This window comes from Petromyzon marinus, chromosome 5, assembly GCF_048934315.1.
Source record: "Petromyzon marinus isolate PM22_M1 ecotype Great Lakes invasive population chromosome 5, UKy_Petmar_22M1.pri1.0, whole genome shotgun sequence".
NCBI lineage: Eukaryota > Metazoa > Chordata > Hyperoartia > Petromyzontiformes > Petromyzontidae > Petromyzon > Petromyzon marinus.
In genome coordinates, this window is record NC_133671.1 from 8,396,862 (window position 1) to 8,408,144 (window position 11,283).

The 11,283-nt window shown below is 50.2% G+C and overlaps 1 protein-coding gene across 1 annotated transcript; it reads left to right on the forward strand.

Moving 5' to 3' along the window:
* Positions 1 to 217: 217 nt before the first annotated feature.
* Positions 218 to 5,523, forward strand: LOC142914928 (uncharacterized). Its single transcript, XM_076061152.1, has one exon. It carries the CDS (start codon positions 765 to 767, stop codon positions 1,803 to 1,805), a length of 1,041 nt encoding a protein of 346 aa, XP_075917267.1. The 5' UTR covers positions 218 to 764; the 3' UTR covers positions 1,806 to 5,523.
* The last annotated feature ends 5,760 nt before the right edge of the window (positions 5,524 to 11,283 follow it).

Sequence of the window (11,283 nt, forward strand, 5' to 3'; positions counted from 1 at the left end):
AGGGTGGGGGGGAGATGTGGGGGGAGGGTGAGAGAATACTTAAGCCACTTCTCTACATCGTTAAATGTTGATGCTTTTAGATGATAAGGAGTGGAACGGGCAGTGAATCGGCCGCGAGGTAAACTACGAAACGCGCGGGGTAATTGGAGCCGGTCTCAATGAATTCTCCCCCCCCCCCTCTCGGTGGCACTTCCCAGTTGGTTCAGTCGGCTCCCCTGTCACCCCTTCCCCTCCCCCACGTTGGATGTTGCGCAAGACCCCGGGCCTGAGGCAGCATTCCATTCAAACCGCGGGGTCGCGCTCCGATTGGCTGCCTTCCAATGATGGGCGGAGCCAAGTCTCGCGCGCCTCGATGCGATTGGCTGGCGACGGAGAAGTAGGTGGCAACGGGTGACGTCACGTACTACCGGGGTACATAAGCACCGGTGCGGCAGTTGGCTCAGTCATTGGTTCGAGGATCGTGATGCGTTATCCCGGGTTTCGCGCCCCGACTTTGTGACATATCCCCCCCACACACCACGCAACCACACGACAACCGCTTTAAACGCACCAGAGAAACGAGAGGACCTCTTCAAGACGGTTTAAATCTACTATTTATACGATCCGTTACATTACATATTAAGGAACGCGGCGGTGTGTGCTTGTATGCTCGGTGTAGCCTCCTCGAACGCACGACCCCGGCACGGCGGCGTAGAGAGAAGGGAAGGGTTAGAGTAGAGTTGGGGGGGGGGAGGGAGAAAGGAAGGACGGACGACTGCTTGGCCATGGAGGCGGAGCGCCTGATCGCGCTCTCCCTGGGCAAGATGCACTGCAGCCCGCGGGGCGGACTCAGCCTCCACCGCAGCCTCCTCGTCTCGTACGTGCTGCGTAGCGCCCAGCGCGCCTACTTCGACGAGGAGCCGCGCCTCGTCGCGGCGCAGCGAGCACACGCCGCGCTCTTCTCTCAGCAGCAGCAGCAGGAGCAGCAGCAGCCGCCGCTACCTCCGCCGCAGCTCTCGCCGCCGCTGCCTCCGACGCCGCCCGAGAGCGGCGACGGCTCTGACGCCGAGACGCTGAGCGCCGTGGCCGCCATCGCCGCCACCCTGTGCGGGAGCTACCACCATCACCACCACCACCCCCACTCGGTCCCGCACGGCGCGTTGGACGAGTCCGGCCGTGACGTAATCGGCACGCCGCCCACGGGGCGTGGTGCCAAGGGGGGCTACGTCACAGTGGGCGGGCATGACGAGGAGGAGGAGGCGGGCACGTGGGCGGGAGCTGTCGACGACGATGGAGGAGGGGGCTGTGGAGATTGCGACGGGGACGTGGAGGAGGCGGAGAGCGCGAGCGAGTGTCGCGTTGTGTGGGACTTGGACGCGAACGTGGTGGCCGCCACGCAGCAGCAGCAGCGCGGCGCCGCTCGCCGCAAGCGTCGCAACTGCTGCCCGATGCGGACGCGGCGAACGCGGCCCGCGCCGAGCGCGCACGACGAGGAGGTGGAGGAGGTGGTGAAGGAGGAGGAGGATGATGCGGCGGGGGTGGGAGATGGTGAGGCGGGGCTGCGGGAGGAGAGGCAGCAGCAGCGGCGGCGAGGAGGAGGAGGAGATGCTGCTGAGGAGGATGAAGAAGAGAATGAGGAGGGTGGTGCCAAGCGACCCCGGCGGAGCGCGGGGGAGGCGGGGGACGCGGCGGCGTCGGCGGCATCGGCGGCGCTCACGGGGCTCGAGTCGGGGCTCGCGGGGCTCTGCGCGGCGCCCACGCGGACGTCGGGCGGCGGCGGCGGTGCCCTGGACGCCGCGTGGCAGACCCCCATCGCGGCCTTCTGACTGTGACGCGAGGCCTGCCGGCTGCTGCTGCTGCTCATCCCATCGTCTCCCCGTGCAGCCTCGCGAATCCGACAGGAGGAGGGGTTTGAATAACCCCGTTCCTCCCGCCGCCTCCGGGGGTGGCCGTGCCGGGCAGTTCCGCGCTTGCCCGGCCGTCTTTGTCTCTCCCCCCCCACCCCCCGAGACTGGCGTGCACACCGCGAGGGGTCGGTCCCAAGACGATGGGAAGATTTGGTTCCCAGCGATGGGAACTGTTGGACGGGGGGTGGTGGGTGGTTGGGTGGGAGTCGAACTCTGTTCGCGGTGGGGGTCTCATCTCCTCCCCACGCCTGCGCATAGACCGTGCTGTACACCGCCAGGGTAAGCTGTAGGAGAAGGGGGTGGGGGGCGGCATGAATCCCAGCAGCAGTGGTGGGGGGCAGGGAGAGACGTGACGGGGGTGGCCGCGTGGCTCTGAACTGTGAATGGAGGCGCGGATTTTAAATTCACACGCGGGCACCACGGCCCCATCCAGCGGGTGGTGGTGGGCCCTGGAGGGAGATTGCCTCTCGAGGCTCTCTCGAGGCTCTCAATTGCCGTGTCAGGGGCTAGGGAGCCACTGAGAGGAGCCGGGCAGAGAGAGGGAGGGAGAGGACCATTCCCGTTACAAATGATTGCAAACAAAACGTCTACGACGTGCGCGTTGTGGGATTTTTGTATTATTGTTAAATGACAATGCAGCCTAGCCCTGTTATGCCGGAGTAAAAAAAATATCTGGTTACACGCGGCGGGGGGAGGTGGTGTTTGGTGGCACTCAGCCGCCCGGTATGTATGTGGGGGGGGGACCCCCTAGTGGACCCCCCCCTAGTGGTGGCGAGGGGAGTCGCCTTTACTGCCCCCCACGAACGCGTGATGAAGAATTCCGCCTGACTTTGGGAGTGCTCTCGACTCGCCCGTCGTTCCTTCGCTCTCCTCAATCCCTCGATTCTAACCTCAACACTAAAAGCCTTAACCCCCACCACCACCCAAAGCGAACAACGAGTGAAGACGGAGGAGTGGCGGGGGGGGGGTTGGTTGTTGTCCCCCATTTTTGTTTCGTCAAGTTAAATAAGCGGGAGTTTAATTATTTCAACTTGTAACGAGAGCTCGAGAGAGATTGGGGGCAGGTGGGGGTGGGGAGCTGGATGAACCACAGAACACGAACGGGAAGACGGCACCAGCCACGCGGATGAGAGAAGCCTTCGCTACCAATAATTTCCCAAGCTCTGCGGTCCTCTTTATTCTATAAAAAATGAAGGCGCGTTATCGGCCAAATTGATTATTGTGAGAGTTGTCGGAGGGGGGGGGGGTGACGCTCATAGCACGTGGAGACGGACAGACACGGGGTCTTCGCGACAACCTCCCGGTCATCACGCGATTCCAGTAGCACAATCATCGCGGCTTATGTGTGTGTGTGTATCTTTAGGTTATAAAATTCGACAGGGACGATAAACGTTACACACGGGACACGCCATACCGATCTTTTTACCGTAGTTGTAAAACAACTTGAAATGTGTTTTTTTTTGTAAGCAAAACGTTTAAAATATTCCACACTTGACGGTGGAGAGTGTATAATATTAAAGTAAGCGCCTGTATCGCCCCCCTTTCTCTCCACATCAAGGGTTTTTGATGATAATGGTCAGCAGGTGAGGTGGTGTCTTGTCAAAGGAAACCAAACTATTCTCAAGCTATTTACGATTCAATTGGTTGCTGAAGCTTGCTGATGATGAGGCCCGCTTTGAGTGGGAGGGGGGAGGGGCTGGGATATGATTATTACTGTTCGAAAGATGTATCCTAAAAGTGCTGTTTCTGGTGTTAGGATGCGGTGAAGCCACAAGGGTCGTCTCGTGTCTCCCAAGCCTTTGGCCAGTTCCGTCTTTTTGCCCGGGTGATGATTCACTTCGCTGGCTTGTTCGCCAGTGTCAGGGCCTAGACACACACGCCAGCATGTCCTGGCAGTGCGACACGGAGTTGTCATTTTACCCAACACCCCCACCACCTTTCGGCGCTGTTCAGAGATGGTTGCAATGATTACTCTTCGTAGAGGGGTTTTTATTTTTTAAAGAATTGATAGCCATTAAAGTTGCATTCTCGTTTCAAGTGGCTTTATCAGCCGAGCACCAGTAACTTTAGCGTGTGTATCCATTATTTGGTGAGAACCATTGCCTTATATCGCCTAACTGCTTAACCCAAGTGTTAACAAAGTTACCTTGACTGTTCGATCTGCTGACAGAGGTCACATTTCGGGCACATCATCCCCTATCCTTCGCGGTCGATAAAAACGAGCACCTCTTAACAGATGAGGCAACCATGCTAATCATCCTGTAGCCGCCAGGGGAATGTGGAATGTCCACCGAATGGCTCTGGATTTAAAAGTCGGGGTTACCCCCGCCCCCCCCAAACTCTTTTGTGGAAAACGATGCACAGGCGGAGGAGCCCAAGGGGGCGCTTAAGATTCCTCGCGCGAATATATTTGATACGTGGAAGGGTGGCGGTGTGAAATGTCACGCTTGTTGGTGGAAGGAAATCGGGAGGTCTGAGATTATAAAAAGGTTTCGCGGCATTTATGCAATTGTGTGGTTAAATCTGGTCAAATAATCCCTCTTTCCCCCCCCCCCCCCATAACCTGCACAGCGCAGGGAGGTCCTCATCCAGCAGTGGATTGACAAAAGGCCTCTTCCTCTAAGTATATGGAAGTGTGGAGTAGAGGCGGCGGAGGCCTCGACAGCACGATCAGTGGTTACATCTGCAGTGTACCCAACGGCACACGGATATCGTTAATTGTAATGAACAGAATAATAAGTTGTTAAAGCAGTGGCGGCAAATTGGCCTCGTCCCGAATACTGCAGGGCAGTTGATGGTGACGATATGAGAACTATACTCCCAACCTGGTGTGAATGTGCATCATAATTCAGTTAGCCCTCTGTATAAGACCGAGTTGAATCGCTGTCTTTCTCCAGCAGTGGATTGACCGTGGCTCGTTTTGACGGCTCTATCCCCCCTCCCATGTAGATCATGGTGATGGTATAGACTGCCCTCGATTGCCAGGCCTTGGGCAGTTTGGACTGTGGCAATGTGTTAGAACGCAGTCCGGCCTGCCTGATGATCATGCCTTGACTCTGGTTGTCTTATGTTTAAGGCAGTTCCAAATACCTGGGTGTCTTAATATTAATGTGGCCATGTACAGTACTTAAAACTGAACGTAACCCTCTTATGTGCCGCTTTGTCAAAAGTTGTGTAGCCTTGAAACGGTCTCATCCACGTAAAAAACAACGTTCCTTCGATCCAGCCTGAATGTCGAGTGGACAGCAGCTCATTGTTTTTACGTTGTGATTCTTGAGAAAACAGGGGGGGGGGGGGGCGGCATTTTGAATTCGAGTGGCATACTGTGTTGACTTTTAACATTTTTGGTGTATTTAAAGTAGACGAACTACTTGATTGAAATTTTTATGAGTGCTTGCTTTGAATTGAACCTACAAAAACTATAAAGTTAGTGATACATTTTCTATAATTGATAAGACTGTCCGATGTACGGGAAGGGGATTGGTTTTTAATCACGTTATTGATTACTGTCAATTGTGGGGAAAGCTCGCTGCCTGCTGTTGGTAACTTATTCCTTTGTTCATCGCGTTTGTGTTAAATTTTCCTGTCTGGCCACGGTTGGAGGAGGGGTCTGAATAAAGGTTATTCTATTTTTTTATCTCTTTCGCTTCCTCTTTTTTTAAATTAATGATTAACAAGCCGCAGTCTGTGGCCATGTAACCCAAAACTATGGACCATTTCGTAAACGCAACTGTAGTCTTGCACTCATTCAACGGAAGAGGCATAGAAAAGCTGCACGGACACTTCAGAAGCCCTCTCGTGCCGATCATACGTCGACTGCCATTCAGCTCCAGAAGATATTGCCATCATGGGTACGAAGAGAATGATGAGTTAATGGCACTGGTTAAGGTGGGAGCTCTGAAACGGAACATGCCATTTCAAAATAAGCAGGCAATACATATCCTTCGCATACCTGTGTACCTACCTACATGTGTATTACACAAGCCATCAGCCGCATGGCCTGGGAGGGCCAACATTTCAGCAGCATTGCTTCAAGACGAGCCAACTGAAAGTTTTGACTCGCGTGCTTGATTCGATGCTGGTGAACGCTGATCTTATCAGCATGAACTCTCCTCTTGTATTATTGGTGTAAAACCTTGCCAACAACTTAAAACAGGTTTTTTTTTAATAGCCAATAACATGTTTATGCTTGAGGGTGAGTAAAATATGGATCCATGATTAGAATGAACAGCCTCTTGTAAGAGATGTATTCTTAAAAAAACTGCATGATTTATTAGTGAGAATCGCCGATAGTTGTACTGCAACTATAAGAACAACCCTTGGTAGCTACATGTGTGGCTCAATGTAGAGGTGTTTATGTACCCGAGTCACAGTGAAACCGCAGTGGCGTCTTATACTTCACAAACCGAGGCTGCATATTGGGCAGTGCCTCAACCAGCTCGGCATGGCTCAAGACGCATTGCCGTTTTTTTCCACTGCACAAACCGAGCCATGTCACTGACGGCACAAGCAATGAAAGTCAAGACGCATGTAGATGACCCGGTCGTGCCGTGTCCTCGCAGTCGTGTGAGGACAGTTTCCCGGTTTGGTTATTGTACAGCAGAGCAAAGAGCAATTGAAAAAAACACCCTATAGCGAGTGATGGCTCTGCTCTAATGTGCCAAGTGGAAAACATTGAATCCAGTTTTTATATTTTTTATAGGTGGCTCCCAGAAGGTTCTAGGAGTTTAAACCCAGGCTGTGGCTACTTTCGGTTGATACATTTGAAAATGCAGTCAATACCAGATATACAGGAAGTCTTTATATAAAAGTCGCCATAGCACAGCATTCTGAGATGCAGTCACATATAAGAGCCTTAACATACAAAATGGTACGGTAGGTAACTGGCAAAGCACACAAAAGTATGCTGTCTACCAAGTAATGTGTGGTGGTCAAAATTCCCGACGTCACTTCTTGTGAAGGACAGGCTGGCGTTTTGTGATCGTGACCGAATTCCAAACATCGAAAAATTACTGGCAGTTACAGGAAAATGAGTCAGCTTCCTGTGCAGCACTGTATTCGTGTTATTTCTCACATGGTGGAAATCACATTTATGTGTAGAGTTTTCAAATGGTTTCATTTATATACTCATAGCTAGGCTTGCAATTGATTGTCTGGCCCATCTCTTTTCACGATTGGATCAAACGTTAGCATTAGGAGGTGCGATTTCATTCAATCTGGGTTTTTTCGCTTCGCTTGCAGTGGCCCCTAATGCCTGCAGGGGACAAGAGAGAGACCTCATTTCAGCATATATATACAGTGTACGAATTGAAAGTAATACGATTCTTAAGACAAGAGATGCACTCTTCGTGAGCATAAGTATCACTTTTAGCCGACGAATCTCTGCCGTCACTCGGCCACAACACCAATAACAAGTACCCCGTCAAAGCTTCCTAGCCAGCAAACAAAGGGGGGGCCTTCAACCCCCGCTAACAATGAGCATCTCGGGGCGAACATATGGGCAGCCTTTAAACCCTGCCGATCACATGGGGCCCACACAGCAAGGCAACTCGAAGGTGGATTCACGCCGGATCAACTTCATGTACATAGTTAGAGCTGGCATGCTTTTTAAGTAGATTAATCGACTAATAGTAAATCTACTTGAAATGCCAGCCCCTGTCCCCACCACACATCCTGTCTCGCGGAGGCAGGAAACTCCCGACCAGCGACGGACACCGTGACACGGGCTCTAATGTTCATGGCATAAGCCAAGCCCCGCCTATCACCTCCCATCCAGCGGCACACTTGAGGGCCGAGGTGAGCCTTTAAATTGTCGTGTCATCCGACGAGTCCGATAATTGCACTGCTAGAAGAGCCATCGATTGCCTACATAATCAAGATATCCCAGCTCTATATGTAAGACCCACTTCGGCGATGTCGCAGACGTAACGGTTGATGTGCCGCTACTTTTGTTGTTAGTCCTGCGGTTCAGTTTAAAAGTGCGAGTTCGCGTTTTAAGTCGGATGTAATTTAAACAAAAAAATGTCATGGAAGCTGGTTCGTAAGTTGCGAGTGTTCGTAAGTAGATGACTGCATGTTACTGTATTGGAAGTTTAGGTAGCCATACTCTTTGGTTCTTTCGGTAAAGTCACGTAGGTAAAAAATAAAACAACAAAAATCACGACTTTTCGGCCACAACACAAGCGGCCTTCATCAGGTGAAGGGACCAGCCTGTCTCGAAGACTGCGCTGGAGTGAAACAGAGCTAAGCTCAGACTGCGACCTTTAAGCTGTGTGTAGAATTATTTATTAGATTCACTTTCAATAAAGAAACGTGAAACTTCAAGCGAATTTGCGAAAAAAACACAAGCCCCTGTCATCAGGTGGAACAACAAGAAGTTATGTATAACCTCTTGTTTTTTTAGCAGCTCTCTTGACCATTTCAGCAATTGTTTTCTTGCTGTGGATGTCCCACCTGATGACGGGCGCTTGTGTTGCACCAGAAACGTCGTGATTTAATGTATTTATTTTATATTTTATTTTTTCACCTACGTAACTTTACCGAAAGATCCTTGCAGTCAGGAAAACTTCAAATCTAGACTTTAGGTAGCCAATCAGAATAGACGTAAAGGGGCAGAGCCAAAGGGCTCCACTCAATTTTTCACATTCCACATGACGCGAATGTTGAATTCCACATTGGTGACTAAATCTTTCATTTGGCAGAAATATGTTCAGGAGCTAAATGCCAATGTCGAGGTCTGCTAACCATCGAACAAAGACAGTCACTACATCGTGCGCTTTTAGATGATCCATTCCGATATTAGGAAGCCACTGGTGCTATCCACTTTTAAATCATCATATAGATTGAAAACTAATTTCTTTAGAACTATTTTTTGTGTTTCGTTTGTTGTCCTTTCCCCGCACCTCCGATTAGAACGGTTGGCTATGTATGGTGCGAAAGAATTTAAAGAAACATACAAAGACCCCCCGTATAGCCTTAACAGACTGTTGGGGTAAGTGCTGTTAGCGAGCACCTATGAAGGCCGAAACGGTACGCATGGGGTTGGATGACCAGCACCACGCCCGGCCGCCTTTATCTCCCCAGTGGTGATGTTTACACACCACGCCAGGTTCTCGTTTGAGGCCGAGTCGACCTAGGGGAAGTCCAGTACCAGTTCAGATATTCGTCAGCGATGTTGGCCGTGAGCAGGAATCGAACTTGGGTCGCCGGGTTCGTAGCACAAAGCACGAACCGCTTACAACTACCACTCCCCCACATACAACATACGGTACATGCATGCTCGCCACGACGACAACTTCAGGGGGAGGGTCAGTGTAGTTTTGCTGTTCCTCCTCCGGTGAAGGAGTGGATAATGGTTTTGGTTGCACTCTGTGGTGGTGTGAACACATCTCACAATGTCAGGCACGTGGCTTTCACTTAACGTAAGCCAGAGAGGCAGTGTGAACACAACTTTAGGCTATGGGGAGGGAAGAATATAAATATCAGAGGGGATCATTGTTCTTGTGCACAACAGAGAGCCCGACTCCACGGAGCCGTGTTTAATTTACAAGCTGCACGGAACGAGCATGGGTGGGGGGGGGGGGGGTCAACTGCCTTCGTGACCCTGGGCCAGCGGTGGAAATGCCACATTCCTATGGCAGGGTGTGTGAGAATGGAACTGCCTTGTAAGAGGACGTGGTGAATTAAAACAAAAAAACTGTTGCAAATCATATTTTAACTCAATGAACTTGAAATATATTGATAAATGACATAGTGTGTGTACTGCACAATTGGGATCGTGCAGCAACGGGATAATTTCTCCACGATTGATGAGGCTGGTTGTAATTACTGGTGGCGAAAGGTCACGGTAAACGAGTTGTAAATGTTGTGGATTTACTCTCCAACACACCGATGTGCTGAACTAGTTACGAACTAAATTTTGATTTAAAGCTTTCGTGACTGCAGTAATTCATATTCTTAGCTCTTTCGGTAAAGTCACGTTGAAGGGAAACAATAAAATAATAAAATATATATAAAACCTGATGATGACCGTTTGTGTAATGGTCGAAACGTCGTGAGAATTTTTTTTATATATTTTATTATTTTATTGTTTCCCTTCAACGTGACTTTACCGAAAGAGCTGAGAGTATGAATATTGTTACGAACTGGCATTTGTTTACGTGACAAACCTTACTAATTGGCAGTGTCAGGTGGTGGCGGGTTTAACGACACATTTATTTTTTTAGAGGTGTAACTAAATGAGTCACTTATCTGGCGATCGGATGAATTGTTCTGATTCAGGATCGCAATTCAGATAATGAACCAAATAGTTATGCAACACAAGCGAATGTAGCGCGATCCTTGAATTCACTGTGAAGCTTTACGTGTACAACTTGAAAAACGCGATCTACGTTATTCGATGCATGTATGGTGAGCTTAAGGACTGAAATAAATGCATTATTCCAGGCCATCCTTGATGTCTCCAAACGAGTTCTTAGCTGGTGAAATAAGGACTCATGCTACGAATAACATCGACTATTAACGCTGCCTTGTAATAGGAAGTTTCAGGCAATAGACCTTCTTCACAGAAGCCAAACTACGTTTGACTTAACGAGTGCCACTGTAGGATGTCAACGGTAGTTGTGCTTGGCCCTGTCACAGAAACGTGGAATGTCAAAATATGCTTTAGGGCTGCCAACAGATGAGCAGAGGCAAACGCTCGTTCGCAGCACACACATTGACGGACTGCATATTCTAAATTCCCTGGAAGATGGTCATCGCCCTAAATACCATCCCACATGTTATTCTTGCCTCTCAAGAGGATAGACAACCCTGTTATGACTTGCTTTCTAGGGCTGTTCTCAGCACAGTGTTTGGTTCAGCTGCTGTTGGGGGACTTAAGATGGACAAATGCATTGCTCTGTGTTAAGACATTTGGCAGAAAATGTTAAACATGAATTTTTTTCATGTCTGTTAAACTATTTCAATTGCCACGTAAGGCCCACTGAGCTATTAGCCATTTTCCAGAAGAGATCTGGTCACACATGATAGTTCGTCTAAGTGACTTATATCATCATCATCAAATGCATGTTTCCGAATATGGAGGGAAAAACCGGAGGACCCGGAGAAAAAAATCCGTGCGACCAAACTCCAAATATACAAAAGGCATCGTCAGGGTGGGGATCGAACCCACGACCTCCTGCAAACCAGGCGAGGGAGATAACATCTCGCAACCACGTTTTCAGGTTGCGCCGTGTGCTGCCCGGCACGATGTCCGTCGTTTCACCCCACGTGCTGGGAGCTTCTTCGGAAAGTCGACGGAGCAGTTCACCTTCTCGCTCGATGACATAAAGTTGTCAGCCGCTGCTGCTGGTGTTTGACGTAGGCCACCTCATGTTATTTATTAACGTGCCTACTT